The sequence below is a fragment of the Schistocerca gregaria genome, chromosome 2 (genome assembly GCF_023897955.1).
Source record: "Schistocerca gregaria isolate iqSchGreg1 chromosome 2, iqSchGreg1.2, whole genome shotgun sequence".
Classification (NCBI taxonomy): Eukaryota; Metazoa; Arthropoda; class Insecta; order Orthoptera; family Acrididae; genus Schistocerca; species Schistocerca gregaria.
This window is the reverse complement of record NC_064921.1, coordinates 346,776,411-346,795,579: the sequence shown is the minus strand read 5'-3', so window position 1 is coordinate 346,795,579 and position 19,169 is coordinate 346,776,411. Positions and strand designations below refer to the sequence as shown.

The 19,169-nt window shown below is 44.6% G+C and overlaps 1 protein-coding gene across 1 annotated transcript in view; it reads left to right on the top strand.

Moving 5' to 3' along the window:
• The window catches only part of LOC126335775 (retinal guanylyl cyclase 2), a gene marked incomplete at its 5' end in the record, with an annotated part of 576,657 nt that overhangs the window by 527,718 nt on the left and 29,770 nt on the right, over positions 1-19,169 (top strand). The window contains one exon of the mRNA XM_049999236.1: positions 7,971-8,148. Coding sequence (XP_049855193.1) covers positions 7,971-8,148 — 178 coding nt within the window. The remainder of the gene's footprint in view (positions 1-7,970; positions 8,149-19,169) is intronic.

Genomic DNA, 19,169 nt, shown 5'->3' with positions numbered 1-19,169 from the left:
ATTTTGTCTACCATTTTAGCATTTTAGTCTTTATTTGTTGCCGTGTGTTCTAGTATACCTAATTTTTCAGTAATTTCGTTTTGTTCTAGTGACAAGTTAATGATTCTGTTGGTCATGGACTGAAAAAAGACTTTCTTATGTATTTCTGGGCGACCGGTGGCTCACATAGTTTTGAATTATACAGATAACTACAAATAACGTGAATATGAAAAAATAAGTAAAACAAATAATTAGAGCCGGCCAAGGTGGCCGAGCGGTTCTAGGCGCTACAGTCTGGAACGGCGCGACCGCTACGGTCACAGGTTCGAATCCCATCTCGGACATGGATGTGTGTGATGTCCTTAGCTTAGTTAGGTTTAATTTGTTCTAAATTCTAGGGGACTGATGACCTCAGAAGTTAAGTCCTATAGTGCTCAGAGCCATTTGAACCAGTTTGAACAAATAATTAGAATAATGTGGCGTGAAATCTTAATTAATTTATGCTGAAACAGAATTTTTTCCAAATTAATTAATGGTGGCGGATCAATTTGCAAAATTTCAAATTATTACAGAAATTAATTATACATTTTTCAGGAAAGTTAATTACATTTCAACTTTTATTTTAAACACACACACAATATGTCAAAATAATGTAGTATTTATTTCTTTGTTTGTGCCCAATATCAGTTTTAAGAGATAAAACGCATCCCAAAAAGCTAAAGTTGATAATCTCATCCGAAACTTCAGATGGAGCACCCTGTATATATATAGGGTGGTTCATCGGAAGTTTCGGATGAGATTATCTCGAAAACTATACATCGGGTAAAAACAGTGGGTGACACAAGTTCATAAGCTCAAAGGGGGACATCAAGTGATACTACACGTGACCTCCAGCAACTTTTAAATCTTAAACGGAAATGCCCATTTTTATTGCAGATTCAGATTCTCCATAAAAAAAAGTAATCAAGTTTTGTCAGAAACATTTTTAAACCATTGACAAACGGCGCTGAAATCGAGAAAAAAGTAAAATTGGGAAAGAACTCTTATTTAGGATTATCCGAGAAAGACGCATCAAATGTTCAGTTCTTTCATTACGCCAAATTAAGCTATTTTTGTACAAAATGTACTGTATCCTACTTGTAGCGTTACCCAGGAACAACGACATGGGGTTGTAGTAGAATGATGTTCCCATGGGGTGCTTCATTAGTGTGAGTCCCCTTGCCTCTCACATGTTTTGATGCTTCATTAGTGTGAGTCCCTTTGCCTCTCACAGTTTGGGTTGCTTAATTAATGAAATTAGCCACAAAAAAATTGTACAAAATTATCCCCATTTGCTTCAATGCATAAAGTCAATCGTCTACGAAAGTTTTCCACACTTTTGAGCAGCACATCCCGTGGCATGGCTGCACACGCTCTTCGAATACATTGCTCCATATAGTTTCAGTTGTGGGCTGTCTTTCATAAACAATATTTTTTACAGAACCCCATAAGAAAAAATGAGGAGATGGCCACTGAATTGGTCCGCCGCGTCCTATCCACCGACCAGGGTACTGTAAATTTAAAACGTTCCGCACATTTTTAGCATAATGAGGAGCTGCTCCGTCCTGTTGGAACCCATTCGTTGCCTAGTTTCTAAATCAACTTCTTCCATTACCTCCAACAAATCATCGCGCAGAAGTTGTAAATAAGATTCCCCAGTTACATTTAGGTCAAAAAAATACGGTCCAGTCAAGTAACCGTTTAAAATTCCACGCCAGACCATTAACGACCACTTGTGTTGATTGTCAACGGTTCTGTGCCAGTGTGGATTGACAGGAGACCAATAGTGGCAATCATGAAGATTTAATTTTCAGCAGCTACTTGAAATTTTGCTTTTGCAGTGTTCGGCTGGAGTCAGCTCAAATAAACACTGCCTGCCTCGTCTTTCATGTGACGCCCAGCGACGACGAAAATCTTCAGTTTTTTTCCCGTTACAAATAAAAAATTTTAAAGCGGAATTTTACATGACCATTCGATAGAGCAGTCGCAAATCAGTCTAGCGCGATGTTAGTTTTATCGATATGTATTAACAGAAACGTTAAAATAGGAAGAATAACCAACATCCCAACAGTGACTGATTAGTGCTTCTGCATGTCGTTACCAGTCACTAGAACCAGATACACGATTCGCTGCTGAAGTACTGGTTATTCTTCATTTTATAATGTTCCTGCTAATACGTAATGATAAAATGAATATAGAACTAAACTAATTTGGGCACGAAAAAATCCGGTATAAAAGTCATTTTGTCTGTAACGGGAAACAAACCGACTCTTTCCGTCGATGCCCAGTGCCACATGGAAGACATGGTGAGCATTATCTGTTTGGTCCGACTCCATCTACACATTGCAGAAACGAAAATGTAGATATCTGCCGAGACGACCCTGACGTCTCTTAGGAGCGACACCGTATGTATTAGAACACTGTTAATTACATGTCCATCATCCATAACTAATTTATATTTTGCTGGGTAATCTGCCTCAGTAAAGATTCCTCGACAAAAGTACGACAAAACAACAGTATAACTGGATGCAATGTACTGAGATTCTATATGCGTAGTAAGTGATAGCTTTTGAAAGCAGTGTAATAAAAAACCTCACAAGAGAAAACTTTGGCACGATCGCTGTACTACACTGCGTGTTAAACACCTCATTGGGTCATCGGTGCATCCGATACATCGCATCATTCGAAAAAGAGGCAAAATTGCGACTCGTCGGATCACATCACACGCCTTCTATGTCGTTCGGTTTACTGAAGACGGGCAGCATTCCACGCCGCCGTGAGCAACGGCCTTTTGCGAGTTACCCGACTGGATGTAATTCCGTTCACAACATCCGCTCGGTAACTGGCTGAACAGGTCCTGCATTCCAGCCACTAGGAATTCCTGTCGGATTTGAAACCGACTGTCATTAACTCGTCTCTGGTCTCCATTGGTTCGGATATTTTTACGATCACTGTTCTTACGCTGTGTTATATAATTGCGGATAGTACACTATGTCTCCATCTGTATCTACGTAGCTACTCTGCAAATCACACTTAAGTTATTTCGAGCAGTTAGTTTATGAGCCCACGCGAACAGTAAACGGATGTGAAAACACACTTGACCTCTTAGCAACAAATAATCCTGAATTAATAACGAGAATCAAAACCGATTCAGGGATTGATGAACACAGGGTTGTCGTACCAAGATTGATTATTGTAATCCCCAAATCCTCGAAAAATAAGCGAAAAATATACCTATTCAAAAACGCAGATAAAAATTCACTTGGCGCCTTCCTGAGAGACAATATCCAGTCACGTCAAGTTAATAATATAAGTGTAGACGAGATGTGGCTTAAATTCAAAGAAATAGTATCGGCAGCAATTGAGACATTTATACCAAATAAATTAAATAATGACGCAGCTGATCCTCCTTGGTACTCAAAACGGGTTATCAAACTGTTTCAGAAACAACGGAGCAAATATGCCAAATTTAAACAGACACAAAATCCCCAAGATTGGCGATCTTTACAGAAGCTCGAAATTTAGTACGGACTTCAATGCGAGATACTTATAACATTTCCAAAACGAAACTTTGTCTCGAAATCTGGCAGAAAATCCAAAGAGAATCTGGTCGTATGTGAAGTACGTTAGCGTCAAGAAACAATCAATGCCTTCTCTGCGCGATAGCAATCGAGATAGTATCGAAGACAGTACTGCCAAAGCAGAATTACTAAACACAGACTTTGGGAATGCCTTCACAGAAGAACATGAAGTAAATATTCCAGAATTCGAATCGAGATCAGCTGCAAATATGAGTAACTTAGAAGTAAATATCCTCGGAGTAGTGAAGCATCTTACATTACTTAATACACTCCTGGAAATGGAAAAAAGAACACATTGACACCGGTGTGTCAGACCCACCATACTTGCTCCGGACACTGCGAGAGGGCTGTACAAGCAATGATCACACGCACGGCACAGCGGACACACCAGGAACCGCGGTGTTGACCGTCGAATAGCGCTAGCTGCGCAGCATTTGTGCACCGCCGCCGTCAGTGTCAGCCAGTTTGCCGTGGCATACGGAGCTCCATCGCAGTCTTTAACACTGGTAGCATGCCGCGATAGCGTGGACGTGAACCGTATGTGCAGTTGACGAACTTTGAGCGAGGGCGTATAGTGGGCATGCGGGAGGCCGGGTGGACGTACCGCCGAATTGCTCAACATGTGGGGCGTGAGGTCTCCACAGTACATCGATGTTGTCGCCAGTGGTCGGCGGAAGGTGCACGTGCCCGTCGACCTGGGACCGGACCGCAGGGACGCACGGATGCACGCCAAGACCGTAGGATCCTACGCAGTGCCGTAGGGGACCGCACCGCCACTTCCCAGCAAATTAGGGACACTGTTGCTCCTGGGGTATCGGCGAGAACCATTCGCAACCGTCTCCATGAAGCTGGGCTACGGTCCCGCACACCGTTAGGCCGTCTTCCGCTCACGCCCCAACATCGTGCAGCCCGCCTCCAGTGGTGTCGCGACAGGCGTGAATGGAGGGACGAATGGAGACGTGTCGTCTTCAGCGATGAGAGTCGCTTCTGCCTTGGTGCCAATGATGGTTGTATGCGTGTTTGGCGCCGTGCAGGTGAGAGCCACAATCAGGACTGCATACGACCGAGGCACACAGGGCCAAAACCCGGCAACATGGTGTGGGGAGCGATCTCCTACACTGGCCGTACACCTCTGGTGATCGTCGAGTGGACACTGAATAGTGCACGGTACATCCAAACCGTCATCGAACCCATCGTTCTACCATTCCTAGACCGGCAAGGGAACTTGCTGTTCCAACAGGACAATGCACGTCCGCATGTATCCCGTGCCACCCAACGTGCTCTAGAAGGTGTACGTCAACTACCCTGGCCAGCAAGATCTCCGGATCTGTCCCCCATTGAGCATGTTTGGGACTGGATGAAGCGTCGCCTCACGCGGTCTGCACGTCCAGCACGAACGCTGGTCCAACTGAGGCGCCAGGTGGAAATGGCATTGCAAGCCGTTCCACAGGGCTACATCCAGCATCTCTACGATCGTCTCCATGGGAGAATAGCAGCGTGCATTGCTGCAAAAGGTGGATATACACTGTACTAGTGCCGACATTGTGCATGCTCTGTTGCCTGTGTCTATGTGCCTGTGGTTCTGTCAGTGTGATCATGTGATGTATCTGACCTCAGGAATGTGTGAATAAAGTTTCCCCTTCCTGGGACAATGAATTCACGGTGTTCTTATTTCAATTTCCAGGAGTGTAAAAGCAAGTCTTCTGGTCCAGACTGTATACCAATTAGGTTCCTTTCGGAGTACGCTGATGCATTAGCTCCATTCTTAACATTCATATACAACCGTTCGCTCGACAGTAAGAGTAATCCACTAAATTACAGGCCATATCGTTAACGTCGATATGCAGCAGGATTTTGGAACATTTATTGTGTTCGAACATCATGAATTACCTCGAAGAAAACGGTCCATTGACATACAGTCAACAGGCGTTTAGAAAACATCGTTCCTGTGAAACACAACTAGGTCTTTATTCACATGAAGTGTTGAGTGCTGTTGACAAGGGATTTCAGATCGATTCCGTATTTCTGGATTTCCGGAACGCTTTTGACACTGACCACACAAGCGGCTCGTAGTGAAATTGCGCGCTTATAGAATATCGTCTGAGTTATGTGACTGGATTTGTGATTTCCTGTCCGAGAGGTCACAGTTCGTAGTAACTGACGGAAAATCATCGAGTAAAACATAAGTGATATCTTTCGTTGCGACACAAACGAAAACGAGAGAACTGTGTCTAGTTAATATTGAATTAACACGCAGGAATTCAAAAACTAAACTACCAAGGCACAAACAATATAAATCGCTCCTAGTTAGAAACCCGTAAAATGTCACAGAGTCAGTTACTTCGCTGTTGCAGCTGATGCTCGGCCAGCAGCTGCTGCCTGGCTTATGGACACATGCGACAGTCTGCGTCCACGACTGCCACTGACGAGGCATGACACTTGTTTCCAGTCTCCATTGGTTAGGATTTTCTTAAGACCACTGTTCATACGCCGCATTACGTAGTAACGAGTGGTACGTCATGCCTTGCAGACAAGTTGGAGAGCGCCATCGACAAGGCATGCTACTCGTCACCAGTAATCGACAGTAAGAATTATTTATGACCACTGTTCTTAGGCTATTTTACGTCATTGCGACTGGTACATCATGCCTTGTAGACGTGTCGGAGATCCCTTGTCCGTGACTGCCATTGATGAGGCATGAAACTGGTCTCCAGAACCCGTTGCTTATAATCTTTTACGAACACTTTTCATACGCCGGATTACATAATTGCGAGTGGCACACCACGGCTTGTAGATACAATGGAGAGACCGTTTTTGCAACAGTCTTTGACAAGGCATCACGTTTGTCTGCTGTCCCCATTTGTTAGGAATCTTTTACGGCCATTCTTTTATGCCTTACTGCATAACTGTGGTGAATCCATTGGATAGCCCGTGTCAATGAATGCCATTGACGAAGCATGACACTCGCCTCAGGACCCCGTCAGCTAGAGTTTTTAAAACCTCTCCTCTCATGCCATATTACATAGTGGTACCTCAAGCGTTGGTACCTCAAGCGTTGGAGAGCCATTGTCAGTGGCTGCCACTGAACTGTCAGCTAGAATGTTTCACGACCACTCTTCTTACGACATATTACATAAGTGCGAGTGCTACATCATTCCTTGTAGACACTTTGTACAGCCCGTGTCCAAGATTGCCACCGACGAGGTGTGACACCAATCTCCAACTCAGGTCAGTTTCAGTCTGTCTGTATGCTATTTAGGTAAATTCGAGTGGTACGCCATGCTTTGTAGATATGTTGGAGAGCCCGTGTCCGTGACTGCCATTGACAAGGCATGACAATCGTGTGCAGTCCCCGGCAGTTACAGTTCTTTACGAGCAATGGTCTTACGCCGGATTACATAATTGCGAGAGGTACACCATGCCCTGCAAACGCGATGGAGGGCTCGTGATTGCGACTGTCCTTGATGAGGAATGACATTTGTCTCCCGTCCTCGTTTGTAGGATTCTTTTACGACCATTGTTCTTACGCCTTATTACATAATTGCGAGGGGTGCACCATGCCTTGTAGACACATCGGAGAGCCCGTTTCCGTCACTACCATTTACGAATCATGACCCCTGTCTCAAGGCCCCGTCAGTCAGAACTGTTCCCGATCGCTGTTTTAGCGCTATGTTATATAACCGAGTGACGTACCATGCCTTGTAGACACGCTGGAGAGCCCGTGTGGATGACTGTCATTGACAAGGTGAAACACTCCTCTCTAGTCAACGTCAGTCAGAATTTTTTTGACCGCTGTTCTTACATTATGTTACATAACTGCGAGTGGTACATCATGCCTTGTAGACATGACACCTGATGGAGAGCCTTTGTTCGTGGCTGCCACTGGCAAGGTGTTATACTCATCTCAAGTACTCCTCAGTTAGAATTTTTTATGACCAATGTTCTTACGCTGGCGTACACAATTGCGAGTGGTACTCCATGCCTTGTAGACACATTGGAAAGCCCGTGTCCGCGACTACCACTGACAAGGCGTTACACTCGTCTCCAGTCCCCATTGGTTAGGCTTTTCTTACGACCACAGTAGAGAGTCAAATGCGCACCTCTAGCTACCAAACCGACCAATGTGCTCTTTCCTTTAGGTGGATGACGAATATTTCATCCAGTGAACAACGTTTGACTGTTGTTCTGTAGTCACAGATCATACAGGTGAAAAGCTTAAGTGTAAAAGAACTCAAAACGCTGGCGCGGTTGGTACTCTAGAATCAGGAGCAGCGGAGTCTTGCCTGCCGTTTCATTTACAATTACATTGCACGTTGTTGTTCTGTGTTCACGATTTACTGTAGATCACTAAGTGTCCACGCTTGTCTGCAGGTTCGGCGTGGCGCATCCACCTCTCTCAAGCGACCAAGGAGCAGCTGGACAAGGTCGGCGGCTACCAGCTGGAGTACCGTGGTGAGACGGACATCAAGGGCAAGGGCAAGATGCACACCTACTGGCTGCTGTCCAAGGCCGGCTTCAACAAGGAGCTGCCCGTGCCGCCGCCCATTGGGTGAGCTCCGAACCACCAGCACACTTTTTCTGCGCACCTACATCTACACCGTTATATGCATTTGCACGCTCAAAATTATTGTGAAGTTTGTGGAGGAGACTACTTTTTATTGTGCCATATTACTGTTTTCCCTGTTTCACTGTAATCGTACCATACCAACTGGGCCCAGTTCTTTGGTACCCAAAGAGACATTCAATGGGCATATAACTCTGGCAATGTGGACTTTTTGTTCGAACACGCGTGAATTTTTAGGTCAACAGGACACATATACACTAGAGGCGATTACAACCGCAGTGCCTATAAGACGGCATGTAATAAACTTTCAGTACGTGGTATTCCTGCTCGAGGTGGTCGGAATTCTATGACAGTCATACCAAATGTAATATAGAAGCAATGTGTTCAAGACGGTCCCGAGTAGCTAAGACATACATATTGTTCGCTCGACCGTGCAGAAGCGTTCAGTCGCTTCACGTAATTTGACTCAGGAAATACACACACAACAAGCAAAATTTTGGTATTTGCTATCGGTCACGTTGTTGCGTTTTTAATGGCCATCAGCATATTTTATACAGATGCTTCTCACATCTCGTAAATCTTTAAGGCAAATAGTACTCGTGTACCACAAGGAGCTGCTAATGAAATAAACATGTACGCGCTATTAGTTTAGATCGAATCGTCATCAAGAGACAAAATTACTACAGCAACCCATTTGGCATCAGTTTTACCGTGGCAACAATAAAAATAGACTGGTGTGCAGAACTTAAGGACGATAGTAACTTTCGCATGACTTATAGACTACCAAGTAACATAACTGATGAAACTTGGAACACACATAAAAACCTGCTATAATTTAGTACAGTACAGTAGAGAACAGTACAAATGGTAACTGAAAGAAATGCGCACTCTGATGTACAGAAATGACATTTTTATACACTCCTGGAAATTGAAATAAGAACACCATGAATTCATTGTCCCAGGAAGGGGAAACTTTATTGACACATTCCTGGGGTCAGATACATCACATGATCACACTGACAGAACCACAGGCACATAGACACAGGCAATAGAGCATGCACAATGTCGGCACTAGTACAGTGTATATCCACCTTTCGCAGCAATGCAGGCTGCTATTCTCGCATGGAGACGATCGTAGAGATGCTGGATGTAGTCCTGTGGAACGGCTTGCCATGCCATTTCCACCTGGCGCCTCAGTTGGACCAGCGTTCGTGCTGGACGTGCAGACCGCGTGAGACGACGCTTCATCCAGTCCCAAACATGCTCAATGGGGGATAGATCGGGAGATCTTGCTGGCCAGGGTAGTTGACTTACACCTTCTACAGCACGTTGGGTGGCACGGGATACATGCGGACGTGCATTGTCCTGTTGGAACAGCAAGTTCCCTTGCCGGTCTAGGAATGGTAGAACGATGGGTTCGATGACGGTTTGGATGTACCGTGCACTATTCAGTGTCCCCTCGACGATCACCAGAGGTGTACGGCCAGTGTAGGAGATCGCTCCCCACACCATGTTGCCGGGTGTTGGCCCTGTGTGCCTCGGTCGTATGCAGTCCTGATTGTGGCTCTCACCTGCACGGCGCCAAACACGCATACGACCATCATTGGCACCAAGGCAGAAGCGACTCTCATCGCTGAAGACGACACGTCTCCATTCGTCCCTCCATTCACGCCTGTCGCGACACCACTGGAGGCGGGCTGCACGATGTTGGGGCGTGAGCGGAAGACGGCCTAACGGTGTGCGGGACCGTAGCCCAGCTTCATGGAGACGGTTGCGAATGGTCCCCGCCGATACCCCAGGAGCAACAGTGTCCCTAATTTGCTGGGAAGTGGCGGTGCGGTCCCCTACGGCACTGCGTAGGATCCTACGGTCTTGGCGTGCATCCGTGCGTCGCTGCGGTCCGGTCCCAGGTCGACGGGCACGTGCACCTTCCGCCGACCACTGGCGACAACATCGATGTACTGTGGAGACATCACGCCCCACGTGTTGAGCAATTCGGCGGTACGTCCACCCGGCCTCCCGCATGCCCACTATACGCCCTCGCTCAAAGTCCGTCAACTGCACATACGGTTCACGTCCACGCTGTCGCGGCATGCTACCAGTGTTAAAGACTGCGATGGAGCTCCGTATGCCACGGCAAACTGGCTGACACTGACGGCGGCGGTGCACAAATGCTGCGCAGCTAGCGCCATTCGACGGCCAACACCGCCGTTCCTGGTGTGTCCGATGTGCCGTGCTTGTGATCATTGATTGTACAGCCCTCTCGCAGTGTCCGGAGCAAGTATGGTGGGTCTGACACACCGGTGTCAATGTGTTCTTTTTTCCATTTCCAGGAGTGTACAATGACAACAGCCGGCCGCTGTGGCCGAGCGGTTCTAGGTGCTTCAGTCTGGAACTGCGCGACCGCTACGGTCGCAGGTTCGACTCCTGCTTCCGGCACGGATGTGTGTGTGATGTACTTAGGTTAGTTAGGTTTAAGCAGTTCTAAGTCTAGGGGACTAATGACCTCAGATGTTAAGTCCCATAGTGCTCAGAGCCATTTGAACCATTTGACAATAATTACGCTGTAGGCACAGCGATTTATGCAGATTACCTGGATATTACAAAATCGTTCTTCATAGTGTGTCTGATTACAACAGACGGCACTGAATGCTCTGCAACCTGCTCCCATGCTCGCCACAAGTTGATAAGAAGTTCTTGTGATATGGCGTTTCAGTCCTCCACCAATGCGGTTCACAACTGTTGAATGGTCGTTCGTGCACGTGGAAGTCCAGAAACGCGTCTCCCCAATGCATGACATGCGCACTCGATGGTATTTAAGCCGGGGGAATCGGCAGGCCAGTTCATTCGGCGAATATCCTCTCGTTCCAACAGCTCCTCCACCTGCGCAGTCCAATACGCTCAGGCATATTCATCCATAAAAATGAAATCAGGGCCGAATGTACCCCTGAGAAGATGCACGTGAGGAAGGATTACAGTATCACAATAAGGCTGACCGCTGAGCATAGGGTGTTCAAAGATTTGGAAGTCAGTACACCCATGCAACATTATAACCTCCTCATACCATAACCACAACCACGAAAACAATCATGTTCGTTATTGTTCCTGGTGAATTACGTGTTCTCACCTCTCTTTACATGAGAGTACCTCCAGCATGGGCGAACATGATCATTTTCGTGGTCGAGGTGTTATGGTGTGGGGGGACATGATTGTTGCGCGGGTATATTGACCTACAAATCTTTGAATACTGTTCGCTCACCGGTCAATATTATTGTGACACAGGATTCCTTTCTCATGTGCGTATTTTCAGGGGTACATGCGACCATGACTTCATTTTCAGGGTTCCGTACCTCAGTCGGTGAAAACGAAACCCTTATTGGATCACTTTCTTCTCCGTCTATCTGTCTGACCGGCTGTGGAGACGCTCTTTATTAGGATCGGATAGCGGTTTGAAGCTGAAATTTGTATCACCTACTAACTCTACACTCCCTTGCCGGGATGTAACGTTTAAACTTCTAAAGCAATCCAGTCAAAAACTACTGCCATTCGTATTACATATTTCGATACTAGCAAACTCACTCATCAAAAGTCGTAGGGCACCTCCCTTTGAGCCACGCCGGCCGCTGTGGCCGAGCGGTTCTAGGTGCTTCAGTCAGGAACCGCGCTGCTGCTACGGTCACAGGTTCGAATCCTGCCTCGGGCTTGGATGTGTGTGATGTCCTTAGGTTAGTTAGGTTTAAATAGTTCTAAGTCTAGGGGACTGATGACCTCAGATGTTAAGTCCCATAGTGCGTAGACCCATTTGAACCATAATCATAAAATTTGGTAAGGAGCAAAGCTTCACAGTACAAGTAAAGGAAAGAATCCGAAAATTGTTACTTTGTAATTACATCACATAAATTTTTGTTTATTGGCATTTTTGTCCGTCTGCATTTCTGTCAGTTGGTTAAACCTCTCTATCCCAGGAACGGGAAGAGGTATGAAATTGAAATTTATGTAAGATATTGAAGTCTGCAGTCTACGGAAACTACTAAAGTCTGCTCTCCATTGGCAGTGTAAATAGTTTCTAAGTCAATGCAGTCAAAAGATACGGCCATGCATGTCACATAATTTGATACCCGCAAACTCATTCGTCAAAACCTGTGAACTATCTACCTACATGGCGTGTATGGAAACCGAGAGATCGAGTTATCGAATCTCGGTCGGATCATGGATTTTTCAGTCTCGGTTTACTCTACTGTACACCTCTCAACGACGTGAGGAGTCGTCAGAAACAACACATGGATCGGTTTCCTCGTTAAACTGTAGGCCTTTTTTCCCCCAGTTAAATAATTGGGGTGGTTTAGATACACGCAAGGCGCCGAAGTGGCGTCCAATACGAAGATCTACACTAGGCCATTGAACCTCACGAAATTGTTATTACCATTACCTGTATTCATAATTAAGTTTGTGTGGAACCGTCAGACCGCGAGTTCTACTCCGACTTCTCCGGTTATTTTGTGGATGGTAATACGCGAGTGAGATCTTGCAACGAGAGGATATTCGATGAATGGATTTGCCTGCCCTTTCCCCCGACGCATTGCAGCACGTCCACATCGACTAACGCGAACCCAGCAATTGTCAATCGCACTGATGGAAAAATGGAACTCCCCACCGGAAATGCTCCTTACCAACATTGTGGCCAGCGTGGGAGTACATTGCAGAGCATACACTATCGTCCCTGGTGGTCACGCATCCTGGTGATCATAAGGCCGTTGCAGCATCCCTGAATATGGAAGTTAATAGGAATATAAAAAAAGGGAGGAAGGTTTATCTGTTTAGCAAGAGTAATAGAAGGCAGATTTCAGACTACCTAACAGATCAAAACGAAAATTTCTGTTCCGACACTGACAATGTTGAGTGTTTATGGAAAAATTTCAAGGCAATCGTAAAATGCGTTTTAGACAGGTACGTGCCGAGTAAAACTGCGAGGGACGGGAAAAACCCACCGTGGAACAACAACAAAGTTAGGAAACTACTGCGAAAGCAAAGAGACCTTCCACTCCAAGTTTAAACGCAGCCAAAACCTCTCAGACAAACAAAAGCTAAACGATGTCAAAGTTAGCGTAAGGAGGGCTATGTGCGAAGCGTTCAGTGAATTCGAAAGTAAAATTCTGTGTGCCGACTTGACAGAAAATCCTATGAACTTCTGGTCTTACGTTAAATAAGTAAGTGGCTCGAAACAGCATATCCAGACACTCCGGGATGATGATGGCATTGAAACAGAGGATGACACGCGTAAACCTGAAATACTAAACACCTTTTTCCAAAGCTGTTTCACAGAGGAAGACCGCACTACAGTTCCTTCTGTAAATCCTGGCACAAACGAAAAAAACGGCTGACATCGAAATAAGTGTCCAAGGGATAGGAAAGCAACTGGAATCACTCAACAGAGGAAAGTCCACTGGACCTGACAGGATACCAGTTCGATTCTACACAGAGTACTCGAAAGAACTTGCCCCCCTACTAACAGCCGTGTACCGCAAGTCTCTAGAGGAACGGAAGATTCCAAACGATAGGAAAAGAGCACAGGTAGTCCCAGTCTTCAAGAAGGGTCGTCGAGCAGATGCGCAAAACTATAGACCGATGTCTCTGACGTCGATCTGTTGTCGAATTTTTGAACGTGTTTTTTGTTCGAGTAACATGTCGTTTTTGGAAACCCAGAATCTACTCTGTAGGAATCAGCATGATTCCGGAAACACCGATCGTGTGAGACCCAACTCGCTTTATTTGTTCATGAGACCCAGAAAATATTAGATACAGGCTCTCAGATAGATGCTATTTTCCTTGACTTCCGGAAGGCGTTCGATACAGTTCCGCACTGTCGCCTGATAAACAAAGTAAGAGCTTACGGAATATCAGACCAGCTGTGTGGCTGGATTGAAGAGTATATAGAAAACAGAACATAGCATGTTGTTATCAATGGAGAGACGTCTACAGACGTTAAAGTAACCTCTGGCGTGCCACAGGGGAGTGTTATGGGACCATTACTCTTCACAATATATATAAATGACCTAGTAGATAGTGTCAGAAGTTCCATGCGGCTTTTCGCGGATGATGCTGTAGTATACAGAGAAGTTGCAGCATTAGAAAATTGTAGCGAAATGCTGGAAGATCTGAAGCGGATAGGCACTTGGTGTAGGGAGTGGCAACTGACCCTTAACATAGACAAATGTAATGTATTGCGAATACATAGAAAGAAGGATCCTTTATTGTATGATTACATGATAGCGGAACGACCACTGGTAGCAGTTGCTTCTGTAAAATATCTGGGAGTATGCGTACGGAACGATTTGAAGTGGAATGATCATATAAAATTAACTGTTGGTAAGGCGGGTGCCAGGTTGAGATTCATTCGGAGAGTCCTTAGAAAATGTTGTCCATCGACAAAGGAGGAGGCTTACAAAACACTCGTTCGACCTATACTTGAGTACTGCTCATCAGTGTGGGATCCGTACCACGTCGGGTTGACAGAGGAGATAGAGAAGATCCAAAGAAGAGTGGCGCGTTTCGTCACTGTGTTATTTGGTAAGCGTGATAGCGTTACAGGGATGTTTAGCAAACTCAAGTGGCAGACTCTGCAAGAGAGGCGCTCTGCATCGCGGTGTAGCTTGCTGTCCAGGTTTCGTGAGGGAGCGTTTTTGTATGAGGTATCGAATATATCCTCCCCCCATGAACCATAGACCTTGCCGTTGGTGGGGAGGCTTGCGTGCCTCAGCGATACAGATGGCCGTACCGTAGGTGCAACCACAACGGAGGGGTATCTGTTGAGAGGCCAGACAAACATGTGGTTCCTGAAGAGGGGCAGCAGCCTTTTCAGTAGTTGCAGGGGCAACACTCTGGATGATTGACTGATCTGGCCTTGCAACATTAACCAAAACGGCCTTGCTGTGCTGGTACTGCGAACGGCTGAAAGCAAGGGGAAACTACAGCCGTAATTCTTCCCGAGGACATGCAGCTTTACTGTATGATTAAATGATGACGGCGTCCTCTTGAGTAAAATATTCCGGAGGTAAAATAGTCCCCCATTCGGATCTCCGGGCGGGGACTACTCAAGAGGATGTCGTTATCAGGAGAAAGAAAACTGGCGTTCTACGGAACGGAGCGTGGAATGTCAGATCCCTTAATCGGGCAGGTAGGTTAGAAAATTTAAAAAGGGAAATGGATAGGTTAAAGTTAGATATAGTGGGAATTAGTGAAGTTCGGTGGCAGGAGGAACAAGACTTTTGGTCAGGTGAATACAGGGTTGTAAATACAAAATCAAATAGGGGTAATGCAGGAGTAGGTTTAATAATGAATAAAAAAAAATAGGAGTGCAGGTAAGCTACTATAAACACCATAGCGAACGCATTATTGTGGCCAAGATAGACACGAAGCCCATGCCTACTACAGTAGTAGAAGTTTATATGCCAACTAGCTCTGCAGATGATGAAGAAATTGATGAAATGTATGATGAGATAAAAGAAATTATTCAGATAGTGAAGGGAGACGAAAATTTAATAGTCATGCGTGACTGGAATTCGAGTGTAGGAAAAGGGAGAGAAGGAAACATAGTAGGTGATTATGGATTGGGGCTAAGAAATGAAAGAGGAAGCCGTCTAATAGAATTTTGCACAGAGCATAATTTAATCATAGCAAACACTTGGTTCAAGAATCATAAAAGAAGGTTGTATACATGGAAGGATCCTGGAGATACTAAAAGGTGTCAAATAGATTATATAATGGTAAGGCAGAGATTTAGGAACCAGGTTTTAAATTGTAGGACATTTCCAGGGGCAAATGTGGACTCTGACCACAATCTATTGGTTATGACCTGTAGGTTAAAACTGAAGAAACTGCAAAAAGGTGGGAATTTAAGGACATGGGATCTGGATAAGCTGAAAGAACCAGAGGTTGTACAGAGTTTCAAGGAGAGCATAAGGGAACAATTGACAGGAATGGGGGAAAGAAACACAGTAGAAGAAGAATGGGTAGCTCTGAGGGATGAAGTGGTGAAGGCAGCAGAGGATAAAGTAGGTAAAAAGACGAGGGCTCCTAGAAATCCTTGGGTAACAGAATATTGAATTTAATTGATGAAAGGAGAAAATATTAAAATGCAGTAAATGAAGCAGGCAAAAAGGAATACAAACGTCTCAAAAATGAGATCGACAGGAAGTGCAAAATGGCTAAGCAGGGATGGCTAGAGGACAAATGTAAGGATGTAGAGGCTTATCTCACTAGGGGTAAGACAGATACTGCCTACAGGAAAATTAAAGAGACCTTTGGAGAAAAGAGAACCACGTGTATGAATATCAAGAGCTCAGATGGCAACCCAGTTCTAAGCAAAGAAGGGAAGGCAGAAAGGTGGAAAGAGTATATAGAAGGTTTATACAAGGGCGATGTACTTGAGGACAATATTATGGAAATGGAAGAGGATGTAGATGAAGACAAAATGGGAGATAAGATACTGCGTGAAGAGTTTGACAGAGCATTGAAAGACCTGAGTCGAAACAAGGCTCCCGGAGTAGACAACATACCATTAGAAATACTGACGGTCTTGGGAGAGCCAGTCATGCCAAAACTCTACCAGCTGGTGAGCAAGATGTATGAGACAGGCGAAATACCCTCAGACTTCAAGAAGAATATAATAATTCCAATCCCAAAGAAAGCAGGTGCTGACAGATGTGAAAATCACCGAACTATCAGTTTAATAAGTCACAGCTGCAAAATACTAACGCGAATTCTTTACAGAGGAATGGAAAAACTGGTAGATGCGGACCTCGGGGAAGATCAGTTTGGATTCCGTCGAAATGTTGGAACACGTTAGGCGATACTGACCTTACGACTTATCTTAGAAGAAAGATTAAGAAAAGGCAAACCTACGTTTCTAGCATTTGTAGACTTAGAGAAAGCTTTTGACAATGTTGACTGGAATACCCTCTTTCAAATTCTGAAGGTGGCAGGGGTAAAATACAGGGAGCGAAAGGCTATTTACAATTTGTACAGAAACCAGATGGCAGTCATAAGAGTCGAGGGGCATGAAAGGGAAGCAGTGGTTGGGAAAGGAGTGAGACAGGGTTGTAGCCTCTCCCTTGTAGCCTCTCCCCGATGTTATTCAATCTGTATATTGAGCAAGCAGTAAAGGAAACAAAAGAAAAATTCGGAGTAGGTATTAAAATTCATGGAGATGAAGTAAAAACTTTGAGGTTCGCCGATGACATTGTAATTCTGTCAGAGACAGCAAAGGACTTGGAAGAGCAGTTGAACGGAATGGACAGTGTCTTGAAAGGAGGATATAAGATGGACATCAAAAAAAGCAAAACGAGGATAATGGAATGCAGTCAAATTAAATCGGGTGATGCTGAGGGAATTAGATTAGGAAATGAGATACTTAAAGTAGTAAAGGAGTTTTGCTATTTAGGAAGTAAAATAACTGATGATGGTCGAAGTAGAGAGGATATAAAAAGTAGTCTGGTAATTGCAAGGAAAGCGTTTCTGAAGAAGAGAAAGTTGTTAACATCGAATATAGATTTATGTATCAGGAAGTCGTTTCTGAAAGTATTTGTATGGAGTGTAGCCATGTGTGGAAGTGAAACATGGACGATAACTAGTTTTCACAAGAAGAGAATAGAAGCTTTCGAAATGTGGTGCTACAGAAGAATGCTGAAGATAAGGTGGATAGATCACGTAATTAATGAGAAGGTATTGAATAGGATTGGGGAGAAGAGAAGTTCGTGGCACAACTTGACTAGAAGAAGGGATCGGTTGGTAGGACATGTTTTGAGGCATCAAGGGATCACAAATTTAGCATTGGAGGGCAGCGTGCAGGGTAAAAATCGTAGAGGGAGACCAAGAGATGAATACACTAAGCAGATTCAGAAGGATGTAGGTTGCAGTAGGTACTGGGAGATGAAGAAGCTTGCACAGGATAGAGTAGCATGGAGAGCTGCATCAAACCAGTCTCAGGGCTGAAGACAACAATAACAACAACCTCGAATATATTGCTTCCCCCTACTTATACCTCCCGAGGAGATCACGAATGTAAAATTAGAGAGATTCGAGCGCGCACGGAGGCTTTCAGACAGTCGTTCTTCCCGCGAACCATACGCAACTGGAACAGGAAAGGGAGGTAATGACAGTGGCACGTAAAGTGCCCTCCGCCACGCACCGTTGGGTGGCTTGAGGGGTGTAAATGTAGATGTATTAAGAAACATGTCGCGCCTTTTGTAAAGTCCAGGGAACCACCAGGAATCGCAGTAGGTTCGGTGTAATTATTGTCTTTGAATAAAAGTGTCATTTCTGTTCGCCAACTTTCAGTTGCCTTTTGTATTATATTGTAGCAGTTTTTTCTATGAATGGTCCTAGTTTCACAGAGTTACATTTCGTGGCAGTTACTCATCATGCAAAAGATACCTTCGTCATTAATTTTCGCACTCTAGTTTAAAACGAATCAAAAAGACGTGTAAGATGAAAGTTCAAGATAAGTTGTACAAATTCTGTAACCGTAACCATTCTGCCACGAATTTTTACTATTTATAGGATCAGTTAAGCTCTTAATTTGGCTCTGCAGAACGGTATTTGTTTTATGAAAAGCAACATAAATATAGTCACAACATTAGAACTCGATTTCCTTTTTCTTTCCCATTTACTGCCGCATTTTCTGCTCTTCGCTAAAGGACTTCTATATACCGTCTTTCCCGCAACTGCATTATCTGCTACAGCCTGCACGTCTCTGTTGACGTAAAGGGAACTCTCACCCATAAGCAATGTTTACAAACCAATATTGGTTCATGATGAGTTTTAATGCTGTAAAAACCTAGCTGATTTAGTCTGTAATACAAATAATATGTGATTACATGGTAAACTGCAACATTAATAGGTTTATAATTTTTCTCAAAGTGATATTTTGTAACATCTAATGAGAAAATTATAATTATTTTTTTCTCCTTATTCGCTTACTTTTCTTCCTAGAGCCGCCAACCAATAAC